General features: G+C 38.2%; 1 protein-coding gene across 1 annotated transcript in view; it reads right to left on the bottom strand.

Annotated features, from left to right (window-relative positions):
* The window catches only part of LOC116994675, a 58050-nt gene that overhangs the window by 34767 nt on the left and 7881 nt on the right, over nt 1-15402 (bottom strand). Inside the window, exons 4-5 of the mRNA XM_033056598.1 lie at nt 5045-5131; nt 1957-2040 (exon numbers count right to left, since the gene is read on the bottom strand). Of these exons, the coding sequence (XP_032912489.1) occupies nt 1957-2040; nt 5045-5131 (171 nt within the window). The remainder of the gene's footprint in view (nt 1-1956; nt 2041-5044; nt 5132-15402) is intronic.

Below are 15402 nucleotides of genomic sequence, written 5' to 3'. Positions count from 1 at the left end.
TAGAAATTACTTCTTACATCTGAAATGTTAATGGATCACAATCGTACCTTGATAAAAATGCAAGGTAAAAATATGTAGTCTATATCTTTTAAAATAAACAACCAACGTTGCCTTTTAAGTTGCCTTATAATATGAAATAACACATACCACAGGAGTGACCAACAGGTTACTCAATGACAAAAGGCTTAAATATACAATTATATAAATTCTGAGCCGTGTTCTTTCCTTTCCTTTGGGGATCATCTATTAATTAGGACTGTATGACTACGTGATTTTTCAGCTCAGTGGCCAAATGAAGAAACGAAGCAGTTCTGTAAGAGTGGAACCAAATGAATCCTAGTTTGGTATATTTTTTCTGATGCTAATAAGGGTCAAACTCCCATATTAGCTTTTCCCTCGGTGGAGATATTAATAATGCTTGTCTGCTCTGCTCAACTGCCCACTTCCATAAAACTGGTAGGGAAGTCATACCTGTGAGACTTGCTCCCTGCTTAACAAAAAAGGGTTGGAAGTGACCAACCAGTTCAAATACTGGGAGGGAAAAACACAGGCAGAAATAAATACACCGCGATATACGCACAGAGGTGGAAACTGCACAAGCTTCACCTCCCCAGGAAAATCCCTCTTTCCTGGATTTGTTTCAGCCAAGTAAAGTAATAAATTCAGCTAGAACGCTGTGCAGCTTCACCCACAGTACCAGCTCTGCTACTCATCATGGCACTTTTCAGAAAAAAAAGCACCAAGGCACAGCTTAAGACACTTGAGTGGCCTGCAGCGTGTCCCCCATTTCTGCCCTCAAGCCTACACAGGGGGCTCTGATGTGCACATGGAGTGTGAGACATACATGCTGAGGCATTTGCTTGCCCCAGAATTGACCTTAACATAGAACAACTGAGATCCTGCTGGTAACTTGTTAAAGGTTTCTACTTAAACTATCTGCATTAATTTAGTTGTGATGATTGCACTTTTTCCCTCTTGCATCTAAAATGAGATAAAATAGGTTTCAGAGATGTTACTGATATGACAAGTGCCAGTTCAAGAGATTTTGCAACCCTAGGCAAATGAAAACACTCGTTTCTAGAACAAAGTTGCTTATAAACTAAATAGTCATAAAACAAGTTGCAGCTCCTGGAGCTCCAGTGCTGTAGGCAAGCCCTGTTCTGTTTCTCTGACAGAGTGGGCCTGTGTAATGCTGAAATACAACAGGAAGCCTCATACACTTACAAAGGACACAAAATAATTTCACACAAAAGACAGCTGCGGAAAACGGAGAGGGTGGATAGGCAAAAAATAGAAGGGCATTCCTGAGCTGGGCTTGTACAAACGTCACTTCCCTTAGGATGAACCAGAGGAGAGCAGCAGACATGGGCCTCATGTAAAGGCTGTGATGGTAAAGGTCTCGTGAATCAACCAGGTTTGAAGTAACGGCAGTAAAAATAAGTGAAATCAAAGTAAGGCTGCTCCCTTGAGATGAAGAAATCTCATATACTTCTTTGTTTTTACTGCAGATGGAACATCAATTTGTATTTTCTAACAAAGCCACGGAAAACACTTTCTTACTCATCTGTTGGCGTTAATCCTTGTATCAGTAACCTAAAACATTGTCACGAGACCTGTACATCAGACAAATTGCCCACCCATTTATCAGCTTAAATAAGGATTTCCATTTCTAGAACTGAGCGCATAAGCAATGATATTTCCAGTCTTCTTTCCTAAGTGTGGAATTCAACATGCAGTGAAGCAATCCAGAGAAAGCACGCCACTTAAGTTACAGTTAAAACCACATAAACATGACACAAAACAAAAACATTTGGAGAAAAAGAACTTACAGAATTGCATTAAAATCATCATCCCTTTGACTTCTGAGTTCAAGGGGATGGATTACCCTCTCTCCTCCCCACATGTAGACTCAAAAGAGTTTCATTTTTTCTTTACGCAATTGACTTTGTTATTTACCTTGGAAGTCCAGCATCTTGTTTTCCTCATCTAGAAGCTTCATCAGTTTAGAGTACAGGATTTGCTCATCACATTTCACAGGATCTTAAAAAACAACAATGAAACAGTTATAGTTTCTTCTGGTAGTATTTCAGGAAATACTATTTTAAATGAAAAGCAAAGATATGAAAATACAAAAGTTCGGAAGACCTTTGACATTTGAAGATAGTTTTTACAGTGCTAGTTTCATAGCTCAGAATAAAACTACAGTCACTTGTTTGATGCAAGACAATTCAAAATAAAAAATATGGTAATATACTTTTAAATGGTGTCAATATTATATGTTAATCTGTACTGAAACTGGTTTATAAATTCTGATAATAGAGTAGCTGAAATGACTGTTTATACTTAAATTGTCAGATAAATTCTATTTGACTCTTAATGAAAATCAACATACCAAATTTATTCTACCATGATTTTAGATCTTCATTAGAATTTTTATTTTGCTGTCCATAATACTAATACATTATCTAGTGTGAGTAGTCATTATAAAACTCTGTGAATTTTGAATTTGTGTCTGGTTAATCATTCAAATTTTCAGTAATATCTGCAGATTTTAAAAAGCAGCAAAGCACACTTACCTTTTTCCACAAGACTTAAAAGAAAAAAAAATTACTTAAAGGTTCTATATTGAAGGGAGGAATGAGCAACTGGGACCATTTTTTCTCCAGATCTCTCAGACCCTGACATCTCTAAGTTGTTAGTGAAGACAGGCAGATAGAAGACCAAAGAAATGCATGCAAAGCAGGTGGACTGAAGTTCAGCTACATGCAAGCTTGGGTGGCTCATTTTAAGTGTTCAATAAAATCTTGAAGATTAAATTACTTTTACCATGAAATTCAAGAGCCCAGTTTTTCAGTTACAATGATTCAAAGAAGGCAGTGGCTTCTCCAAACCTCTACTGAAAGTGTAGAATATTTTAGCCTACAACACTGAAATATTCCCTTGGCAAGGGGGGCAAGCAAATCCACTGTGGGACATTGTTTGCTCTCAGGATATTATAAACTCATACAAATTTCCAGAATAAATCTAATTCATCAAATACAGAAAAGATAATTGCCAATGTCTTCCTTTTCACAGAATAGTTAGTGGCTGAAGATTTTTTTTTCACCAGATATTCTCTTTGGGCATTGAGCCTGGCTTTCTAAAGTTCTAAAAAAAGTGTAACTTCAAAGTGTGTCCTGATTTCTTCATGTTTTTCTGGTTTTGACTCTTGATCATTACAGGCTGCTAGCTGGAAAAAAGAGGTAAGTCAGTATGGCTTCCCATCAGGGGATGACCATGCAGGACCAAGCTTTAGTTCTGACCATCTTTTTTAAATCCATCCACTACATACAAATGTACTTCCACTAATTTAACACTTCTGCAAGGAAAAAGAAGGCAGACAGTGAGCCTGGCTAACCTGAGGCTGGTACTGTAGCTATTTGACTTTCAATAAGCATTATCCCAAACTATGAGTAACATTTTTGCCAGGGAGAAAAAGGAGAACACCAAAAGACAGCTCTTCACACACGGATCTCAGGTTTCGCATGATATTCAATTGACTAAAACCACCTCTCCACTCCAAAGCTTGGAAATCGATGGACTAAGAGCCTGTTCCAAATTCTAAAATAAAGAAATATATTTTACCACACAATACAAAATCAGCACTTATGGTTAAAAGTTTATCACTCAGCCTCTTCAACACAGTCAAGAGAATGTATGAGAACTGTATTTCCGCATATCCCTTATGTCACCGCTCTGTCCGTACATGATTTCAGGCATATATGCATAGATACATAAATCTAATCTGCTTTTCATTCTCTGCTTATGAAGCAGATTATGACTCATAAAGCCTTTTCATAAGATGAACCAAGGCAGAACCAACAGGAAAAAAATATTTCCTTTAAAAACTCTGAGCCAGAAGTTGACTTCCAAAGTATTACATGCTATCCTACACAATGAATGGCGAAATTATTGGGATTAGATGTAATTCAATCTTGATCAACCTTGATTTATTTTTTTCACCAGAACACAGAAATTCAAGTTAGTTATATGCAATAGAGCCCTTTTTTTTCAGTCACACAAGTTTTTGTCTCAAAAGTTTAAAACCTCCATATGTGCTCAGAGTTTCTCATGACTTTCAGAAGTGAACAACTTTGAGACCCTTTAGGATAGACAACTTTTTTAGATCTGACTGCAGCTGGCATCTAGAGAGTCTCTGCAGTACGAACAAGCACAGGCTTTAGAAGAGCAAAGGGCTAGCAAGGTAACTAACCCAGGAGAGCTGGCTCTTGCGTGCTATCGGCTTGTTAGTGCTTAACAACAGGAGCCGGGCCAAAGCGCTCAGTGCATAGCTAAGCACTTCATTACCATGATGATGTTCTTACTTCAGTCCATGCAAATTCAGGCAGGCCCGTTCCCACCCTTTTTTATCTAAAAGCCATGACAGCAAAGGAGAATTTCCTCTGCTAGACAATACCTCCTGCTTAATCTCTCTCATACCTATGCATAACTTCTGTTCTTCCAGCTCTGCAGAGTCACACCCTCCCACTGGTTGCTATCGCCCACAGACAGCAAAGTTAAATATCTCGGCTAAACTGGAAAAACACAAAACAAACAAACAAACAAAAAAATATCCTCATGCACTTTTACACACTCTGAGGTTTCCTTCTGTTAGGCTAACACACATTCAACGCCATAATAAAATTGCTCTCCAAGAAGGACTTTGGGAGCAGGATTGTGAAAAAGCTACAGCTGTGTACTCAGTTCTGGACTAACTTCATCAATTAAAAAGAACATGGTGTAGACAATGCTCTCAGACCTGCTTCATTTTGCTACAGTAGCAGAGTGAATACAGAACAGCCTCATTTTTACCTGCCCATTAACTCACTGTCCTTGATCAAAGTCTATGTATGCTGCCTATCGTGTTCAGAGCAGTTAAGGTTTAGAATTTAAATTGTAAACCTCAATATTTAAATAGAACTGCATATGTGATCTCTGACACCTCATTTTCATGAATGGAAAAGAATATTCTGACACCAAAATTACATACTTAATTCTGCCTCACCTTCCTCACTGACCTCCATCCCACACTGCCTTGGGTTTATTTCCTCACCCATCAACGGGTCAAAGTAATTTCTGCTGTATTCATTTCCTGTGGAAAGCACATGAAGTAAGGGTCAGCGATTATTAGAAGCACATGAACTAAAATGTTAATTTTGAAATCGACACCAGCAAGCAAAGGGGCATTTTTTGCTACTTTACAAGCTTAATTTTTTTAACAAGTCCTCTAAGCCTACTGGTACTGCAATTATCATCTTGTGAAAGGTCAGAAAAGGTAATTCTGGAAACAAGCACACTTTATGTTACTTTTTCTCAGGAACTAATGAAAAAAATTCTCAAATTTAGATGTCAGAAAGATAAGGAAAAAATTGTTTAAATACCGCATCCCCAATATAAGCCAAATTATTCTTGAAACACACTGTACAAGTGAATTTTCCATACTGCAAAGGAATTTGTATTTCACAGCTGACCTCTTCAATTTCAACAGTTTTAAATTTCACCACTGAGGTTTCAACGTCTAGTGCATCTTTAATACTGTATTGAACCAGAGAAGTGTTTAATTACAGAGGAGATACCAGGATACTGCCTCATTAATCTGAACAGCAATTATGTTCAGTTGGACTAGGTAACAACTAATCCAAGATTTTGATGGGATAAACCCACTCGTTTTAGTACTTGGCTATTTTAACACCTACTTTTATCTGCTCTTTAGAAAATAAACAAATTTACAAAAAAAAAAAAGTATATTATCTTAAAATAATACAGTACCTAGCTGCCTAAGAAAAAGCCAGAAGGATTTTCCTTACACAAGGAGGGAGAGCAGATTTTTTCCTCAAAATATGTCTTTTCTTCTACAAAAGTGCTACAATCTATTCAAACCATCCTCATGTTCACTGGGTTTGCAAAAACTAAAATGTTACTAAATGGAGGGAAAAAAAAGTAAAATAATTAAATCCATAAAAAATGCTTTAATTGCTTGACTAGACATGGATGCATATCCTGGAAAATACATAAAAGGTAAATGTACGAGGGGGTTAATTCATCCAAGATATACTACTGTTGTCTACAGTGTATTTGTTTTAGGATCAAAAATAATCCGAGCAGCAGCTCCTTTTCAGAGACTAAATGAAACTTTGATATGAAACTAGGTTTAATTTATATTTCTGGACTGGCACATTTTGACTGTCAGTCTCTGTTCCTTCAATGTAGTAAGTACAAGAACTGAAAATTTGCTTTACCTTGAGGTCTCAATAAAGAAAAAATAAATGAGTTTCATTTTTGTTACTTTATCTGTCAACAACTACTAGGCTGGTATGAATCTTGGCAGTATGTAATCAAAGTCTTATGTACTGCAATAACAGAGCCATTCTACCTTATTCACTGTAATTGTTTTTCTCTAGCACAAAGCACCATGATGTTATATGAACACCCCTTCACATGTTTGCAAAATAATTCACCTATGTGCTAAAAAAGTAAATGATGATGCCTTTCTTTATTCAATTACTTCATAGCTGTAAATGTAAATTGCTGGAATGTGTTTTGCACCCATACAAACAATATTCAGCTATGGCATAGGCTTCTTGCACAATCTTACTATCACAACAGCTTTTACTGAATTTTAGTATCCCATGTGAGTCTAGTGCAAAACTTTGAGGAGTAGACTTTTGAGCAACTCTTCTGGACAGAATAATTGGCATTTAGGAGGAAGTGTCATGTTATATTTGAGTCTGCAAGGCATGGAAACCATTATTCCAAAAAAAAGAGATACATTGACCAATACCATTAAACAGTTTGCTCTCTGATCCTCTTTTAAAAAAAAAGAACAACCTCAACACTTTGAGAAGTATGACACATTTTGTCCAGGGCACTGGCTCTGTCAGAACCACACACAGCTGGTGACAGACAGCTGTGCAGAAGGAAAAAGAACCACCATACTTTATTTCTTCAGAACATACCCACTTTAAAACTTAAGCAGAACAAGTGGTAAACACCAGAATCATCTTCTCATGGTGATTTTATAGATAACAAGCCATTTTAAACTGCAGGACTCCACTGAAAACTTTTATTTCAGAATAAAACTTTAAACTTTTATTTTTATTTATCACTCAAACCTTAGGTCACTGCTCTGGGTGGGGGTGTTGCTGATTGTACTGATGTTTGGTCTTTTTTCCCCCTTAGCTCAACACACACCTTGAGAAGTGGTGTGACCAGGAGGTCTGGGTTCTGGGCAGGTCCTAAAATTATTCAGGGGCAGTAGGAGTTGCTTTAGCTCTAAAATACAAAATTATCAATTTTAGCCAACATAACACACTGCCCAAGGCATTTTGCTAATAACGTTTTGTGAGCACATGAACAGATTACTAATCATTTCACATTTGCTTTTGGAAATATTTGAAAGCATATAACATATAAATTAACAGTCCACTAAGGAATTCACATTGCTCTGCTTTGTGTTACAAACACAGTAAATGTTAATACAGAGTTTGCTAATAGGTATTTTGAACAGCACCATATAGTTGGTGTTTTCAACAAGCAAGTTACTTAGATGACCTGCTCCCAAAAAGACTTGGCCAACTTTAGAAACTCGGGTTTCTGCATTGATCCAGAAGTTCCTTCAAACCCATTAGCTCAGTTTGAAGTCCAGTTCACCCCTCAAATTTGTATTATTTCATGTGGAAAACACAATGGATAATTCAGGAAATCAGAATTAAAATGCAAACCCACAAATTATCTATACATTAAAAAAAAAAAAAGGAAGAAGGGTGTTGGCATAACAGTGACCAGATGGGAATTCATATAGTTTAATTAAAGCAAGAGGAGTTGCTAATAAAATTAGCATAATCCTTGGATGCAGCCCATGGGACTGTACACGAATTACTAGGACTGGATGAAACTTAAAAGATGGCTTTTAAACTAAGATGTCTGTAGTCAATTATGTTATCTATGTCCTGAGAATACCACACAGGAAAGGCATGACTAAGCTGAATTTTTATGTTGTCCTCTACTCCACAGAAAGATCAGGAAGTCCATATCAATTGCACATGAAAGGTATAGCACAGAATTTGGATAACAGGCAATTATTCCGTTTTTGTTGTATTACTGATCTAGGTTTTTAATTTAATGAAAACTATGCTGGATTTGTTAAGTGCCTCCTGATCAAAGTAAAAATTAAGGCATTATCAATAGCCAGATGACTGACTATTATAAAGCTTGAATAAACAATTACTGGTGCTTTTTTCAGAGTGAAGTTGGGTTTTCAGGGTAAAAGAAAAAAGTCACCATGAGCCATCTTTCTTTAGAAGACAGTATTCAAATTAAGGTCTGCACAAACTTGCCATGATAAGTAACAAGGCCTATTTCAGACAGCAGCATGGTCAACACGTGTCTACCAATGACTTGGGAGAACGTTACTGGGCATTACTAAGGCAACTCATAGAAGCCTCTTGCATCAGACAGAATAAGATAGAGGCATTTTGGAAAGATGAAATTCCGGACTGAGACAGCATTTTGACCCAAAGTGCTTGTGAAACATATTGATGCATTTGGGAATGGAAAAGAGTAGTCCTCCTTTCCCACACCTGAGTTAAAGCATTGATTTCAGCTGCAATTCCTATTAGGGAACATCATAGCAAATACTCACATTCTCCAGCAAACAGAAATGGACTTATTTCCCTGAGGATACTTTCCATTTTACTTAGCAGTGAAGGTCCTTTGGGACGCCCAGACTGAAGGCTCTGTGATAACATATTTCCCCACTTCTTTATGAGAGCCAAAGCAGTGTCCTGGGGTCAGACTTGAACATCCTCAAAGAAAAGTGACCGCCTCAACTTGGCCAGGAAGAGCCAAGACTTGGGATTAGAAGGAAGGGAAAGCAAGGGTCCCACTTCAAGCATTTCCAACTACTTCACCTACCCTTCCTCAAGTCATGATAGGTTATGTGACTAGCACTCCTACTCACCTCTTTTCATGATTCAGCATCTACATTGATAGTTTGATATCAAGAGTTGCTTATTTGAGCCTTTGATTCTCCTTTGTACTTTGAAAATTCTATTGAAAACTCTAAAAATCATGCAAAAGGAGTAAATAATAAGAGAGTAAGAGAGAAGAAAGAAGCCTTTCACCTTAAAAAGAAGAATGCAGAAGCAAAGAAAAATCATCAATGAAAACAGTGGAAGTTCCTGCATAGTGAAAAACTGAATGGGTTTCCAGTGAATTTGTAAGTTTTTACTTCATATAGGCAGTGATTTCAAAGTGGAAAATAATGTAGGAAAATTTGAAACTTTCACAAGAAAAAAAAAGGGTTTTTACTACAAAATTTTGTGTTGTTAGAATTACTCATATCCAAATGTTATGAAGATGCTAAAAATAAAACTACAATTTCATAGAATACAGTGAACTAATATGTAGTCCAGAAAATGGTGTTAACTTTGCATTCTCTTTTTTTCAAGGGAAAAAAAACTACTTAATGTGAGTTAATCAGAAGCTACACTTTTAGTTTGGGTTCTTAATTATTGTTACTGACCCAGGATATTGGTCACATTTACATCAGTTCATGAGATATACATATCTAACATTATTTTCTATATTGTATGTATTAGATAAATACTTTCTATGTAGATCTAAAATAAGACTCCTGGGGGTGCAACTTTATTCCAGCGTATCAAATATATATGGAAGAGGGTAGGGATTTTTACTCAGAGCTCCTAATTTTCATTAACAGCAAGCAGCACTCAATGAAAAATTACATTATAATGGCCCCTTCATACTGAAGAGCATTATGCCAGTGACTGGACAGTAGATTTTACCTTGAAAACACAGCTTGTTACACACTATCAACACCAGGCCCAATTTTAAAAAAACATTTTAAAGGTATCACACATCATCCTCTTTATCCTCAGCAGACACCGTAGGCAATGAGGAAATCAGATAAGTGTGTCTTGTGCTCATATAGCAAGTCTTGAATAAACTCACTTGTCAGCTTTGACAGGACACTGGCAAAGGGGCCACTCCTGAGCCTGGGCAGTGCAGATTGTGCTGCGTCTGCCCCAACCCCTGGCAAACACCGCATCGCGCTCATGGCACCCACAATTTTTTATCCTTCACTCCACTCCTCCTTACCACCTTCTCTGCTGTTTGAGCAATGGTAAAGCATGGAAAATAGCTCTTTTTCCTTTTTTGCTTTTCCTGCAGGCAAAAGAGGGCACTGTGCCAAGGGATGCCAGTGTGAGACCTGCTACTTTTCCTGGGGAAACGCTGTTGGTTGAGGGCATGAGAAAAAGATTTACTGATGATGATGGAGCTCATTTAGGAACAGTATTAGATAATGTGACACGTGTCAATAGGGAAAATGGATGCTAAGATCTCCCAGGCTGATAGGTTTGGCTGGTCCCACTCTATGCCAGTGAGGGAACTTGCCAAATTTTGAGGATCTGACAGCACTATTATGAAGCAAACAATTTCCCAGTGTAATAAATTAGCCTTAAAAATATATCTTCAGTCACATTCTGAAAAAGTATTTTCCCAATTATAAAATGCATCCATTCTTCACAATTCTTCTCCCCCTACCTTTCACAAATTCAATTTTAGCACATTACTTAGATGAGTGGTGCGGTATCCCTGTTAAAATTGCATGCAATGGATCACGTTTTGCACACTACATTACACCTTGTGCCGTTCTGCTGATTTCAATTGGATTACACATTGTGTAATTCAACGCAAAATTACTTCCAATGACAACCCTTTTATTCCTATGCATACATGGTGATCCATCATGCCCTGCATACCAAGTTTGGCATTTCCATTTCAAAGTCCCTGTTGGAATCAGAAAGCATGGAACCACATACATAGAACTTGAATTATTAGATATAAACTTTGCCATTGTTTAAGGGAAAAAGATGCAAGGTTTTGATTCATATTTCTGGTCCTATCCTTTATGCAAATCACTTTGTCCAACACGTATCAGCAATGTTGCAAGTTCCCATTTCCTACACATGCAGCATAAACATGAATTTGCAGCAGATGCCTATTTTTCCACTTGTGTTTACTCTCTCTCCAATGGGTTCCTACCACTTCTTTGGAATAAAATTAGACGCTGTTCAAAAAGTGTCAGCCTCTAGTTCTCAATAAACAGACTGAACTCAATGCAGTTGCTGATACTTTTAACAATCTGATATCCCACATGGCTCCTTCACAAAACTTTTTTGTCTATGTATTCCAACATCACGGTCCTTGCCTGATTACTTTCTTGAGCAAGGAAGGCCTTGCATTGTCCTGACACATTTGAACAACCTTTGTTGGCAGTCGTTCTTAGCAAAAGCTTCTCTCTAGTTTCTGACAAGGATGCAGAGATGCTCTGCTTTACAGTGGGAGTTTCCCTGTAGGATGTGCAGCACTGTGTTAGGTACACCCAGCCTAGCTCTGCAGCTTGGAGGTGATGCAGCAGGGATTCACACACATACACTAATTTGCTCCCAGAAGCAGTACAGCCATGCTAATGCCATACCTGGGCTAATTACAAGAATAGTTCCTGGTCTTCAATTGAAAAAGCTTTCTCTCCCTCCTTTTTTTCTTTCCTTTTCATTCCCCCCTCAGATGCTGTTAATCTCTGTGGGCAAATTTATTGGAGCATGATATGAGATGTTAACAGTGCCTGTTGCAGATAAAATGGTAGAATTAATTAGAGCTTTTGATTTTAGGAGATAATCTAGTTTTGAAAAAAGATTTGTGTATTGGGGATAATAGGGAAAACATGAATGCTTCTTGTCATCTGGAGACAATTTTAACTTGAATCATCAATATTTAGGGTCAGACTGCCTCAAGCCATTTACAAGTGTACAGCATACAGGAGAACACAATTAGCCTTTCCTTTATCTTCCTTGCAAAAACCATAGAGTATCACAGTCTCCAAAGGTGCCTATGCAGCCACCAGCTACAAGGCAGGGCATGCAGTGGGAACATGCTCAAATAGCCCCATCCCTGGATTCTGCAGCTTGCATGTGTGGTTGACACTGCAAAAAGATCATATTCTGATTTGATCTGACATATATTCTCTCTGTATGGTTGGGCTGGAAATTTTACCTATCTTGTGGCAATGTGAAGAGTGCCATGCCACAGGGCTCTTCTCAGCACCAGTTAGACCAAATCTGTGCATCACTGTGATGAACACTAAAAAACACAAACAGGCACTTGGACTTTTTCTGATAACAGCAGCTGAGGAAAAAATGTACTGAATGCTAAAAATCAATAACATCTGCTTTACAGCCCTACAATAAAATGCTAAGTACAGTAGTCCTGTGTTCAGGGATTGTTTGTGACATACATCATCCATCTGAAGTTGAGCAATTGCTCTTGTCTTCTGTTGTCAGATAAAGATGGAATAATTCCTGGAAGTTTGGTGCTCCTGCCACGACAGTTTGCTGAAAGCTCTTTGCTGAGCAGAGACTTTACCAAGCCAGCCTGAACTTTAGAACACCCTACAAAGTATTTTGGGTTTAAATCCCTCTGGAGAAAAGAGAAAAACAGATATTGGCTCACCTTGAGATCAAGTGTCTGACAACTGAGGAACTGGTGGACACAGGTTCTTGAAGATTGTGTGATGTAACTCCAAATTTGTCTATTAGACCTTCCATTGGGATGGCCATAATGAAAATCTCTGCAATTCGGTGTTTGATGAGGAGAAGAAAGGCAGAAGGGGTTGGTTGGATTTAAGCATAAGGATACTGAGTACTTTAAGAAATAAAAAAAATTGCACAGTTTGGCAAGTACAAGGCTGCTCCTAGATGAACTTAATTTCCCAAGCAATATGTGAAGGAAATGAAGGTGATGGGAGCAATCAGCAAAAAGTCAGCATAGAATCCAGAAGAGAAAACAGGATAGAAACCAATTAATTGGCTGAAAAATCAGGAGATTAATCTGAGTAAATAGTCAGGCAGTTCCCCTGGGTCATTATAACACTTAACAATAGTACCAGGACTTCTCTGATGATGAAGAGCAAAGAGCAGAGTTACTCAGTGGCCTAGCCCTGAACAACAGGCTACCTGTGATGATAAAATCTGGAATTTTGTCCATCATGGAAATTAGAACAGTGAAAGTTATGGAATGGCCTAATGTAAAGAGAAACAGACTAAGGATCAGAGTGTTTATTTCTGTCAAAGGTCTGCATGGTGACAGCAGAGAAGGTCTCATGCTTTGCCTCAGTTTTCCACAAGCAAAGGATGCAGTAACTTTGCACTTTGAGTCACATGAATAGCCTCCACCAATCTAATTTGAAAAGTGAAAAAGTCTCTGAACAAAAATGCCAAAAAGTTTTAATAAACTTCTTGCAAATAAGAACCAGTTCACAAACTCTTTTTTCTAGAAGATATTCTACTGTGGGAGAAAAAAAGAAATGAAAAAGCACAAACATATAGGTAAATTAAGTTCTTTGAGGGAAGATGCAGACAATTTACAACGTCATGGGCCTTTCCATTTGCTATTTAATCTCCAGGTAATGGGTGTTCTGTAAAGAAACCCCCTGTGCAGACAAATAGCCATATTCCAGGAACAGGTTTTAAGGCTATCTTGACCATGCAGCTAACTACTCACACTACTTCCCAGTGTATGTAGTGTGGAGGTGTGCAAGAAGACATCTCAAAGTAGGTGGTGGTTTTTCTAGACAACACTTCCCTCTGGCAATTGCTGACAGAGGAACAGCCTGTGACACTGTTGCCAGGTGGAGGAAATGATAGCAACCCCTGTGGCTATTATTTACTGCCATTAACGACATGGGCAATAGGTTGAAAGATAATGGAAAGGCAATGCCATCTCTCTGCCTTGCCTCCAAGTGCTTAGCCTGAAAACCCAGCCTGATGTTTATATAGTGTTCTCAGACTGTAATCTGCTAAATCCTGCGATTAAATAATTTTGCTCAAGGTTATAACTGGTTTTAAGTTGCTCAGTTTAACATCAAGCATTAGAATTGACAAATGCCATTCCCCATTGAGTAAGCAACTGAACTCAAGCCTGGGGGCTGAGAGCTGGAAGAGCAGCCAACAGCTGTGAAGGGAGGTAACTCCAAAAAAGAAGGGCATTTTATTAGCATCTGGGGAAGAAGAGGAGAAAAGGGAAAGGGAGCGGTGTAGACCCTAAAACATTTTTTTACATGGACTGTGCAGTTGTGCTTGTTGTGTGGGCACACCCTTCTAGAGAAATAGCTCCCTCCAGCATGGAGTGCAAGTCTTGCATCCCAGGTGGAAAAAAAAGGGAGAATATTGTGCTATCTCTTGTGAACTGCATAGTGGCTCCTGAGAGCAGAGGGGCAGGAGAGAATGCTGTGGAAATGTCTCCCCTGTGGTAGAAGATGGCAGCAGCGTTCAACACCGTGTCTGATTTTGCTATGAGCTGAAATATGGCACCAGTTATGCAAAGCATCTATGAACTTGGATCAAAGGAAGGAAGGTTCAAGGAACTGGTCCCTTGGGTTCTGGAGAACCCAGACCTCAACAGACTGATGCATGAAGGCATACACTACCTGTAGACCTAGTCTCCACTGAGGACTGTGAAATATGACTATTTATACATTACTACATTAATGTGATACTGTGTTTACTTGTGCAGGGGGCTTTTCTCTTTTCCTCTTAAATGAAGAATCGTTACACTTGGAAATGGGGAAAATTAGCTCATGAGGTACCTGAAGATTTTTCCCAAATTTCAGGCTTGAAGGTGTTGGCTTATTAGCAGTCCTTGATAAATTTTATCTGGCCCCGTGATTGCCAAACAAGTGCTAACACAAGTTAGACTAAGAATAATTTAATGCAAGGTTAGACCAGATGATCTCTAGAGATATTTTCCAATCTAGACTTTTTTATGATGGTATAAATGGATGATTACTTTTTAATAGCTGCTTGACTTAGAGGCAGAGCTATGTGATTAACTGATCTTTTGGTTAACTGGATGAACAGAAGGTTGAGAAGGGAGACATGGTGTTGGGAAACAAAATTTTCCAACTCTCGGTAAGCTTTTCTCTCCCATTACAGAAACACTTAGCATTGTCTTAAGGCATTGCATTCCAGGCAAAATGGAACAATTTCTACTCCTTTCACAAAGACTACATTCAGCTAGGGTTTTTTTGAACAAAATGCTACTTAGAATGAAAAATCAAAATGTTTAAAAACGCATTTCAAGCTTTTACAAAAATGTGTTGTTTTCTTGAGGGAACTATTCATGAATTTCTGAAGAGGCGACTGAAAGCATGGATAGTCTCCAATGAGCCCGACTTCATTTTTTTCCAGATAGACTATTTCATTAAAAAACAATCAATCCCTTTGTCTGCTTAATCACTGTTCTGACAGTCTGCAAAGGAAAGACGAAGAATTCCTGCTCCAT

This window comes from Catharus ustulatus, chromosome 1 (genome assembly GCF_009819885.2).
Source record: "Catharus ustulatus isolate bCatUst1 chromosome 1, bCatUst1.pri.v2, whole genome shotgun sequence".
Classification (NCBI taxonomy): Eukaryota; Metazoa; Chordata; class Aves; order Passeriformes; family Turdidae; genus Catharus; species Catharus ustulatus.
This window is presented reverse-complemented; position numbering and strand designations above follow the sequence as displayed.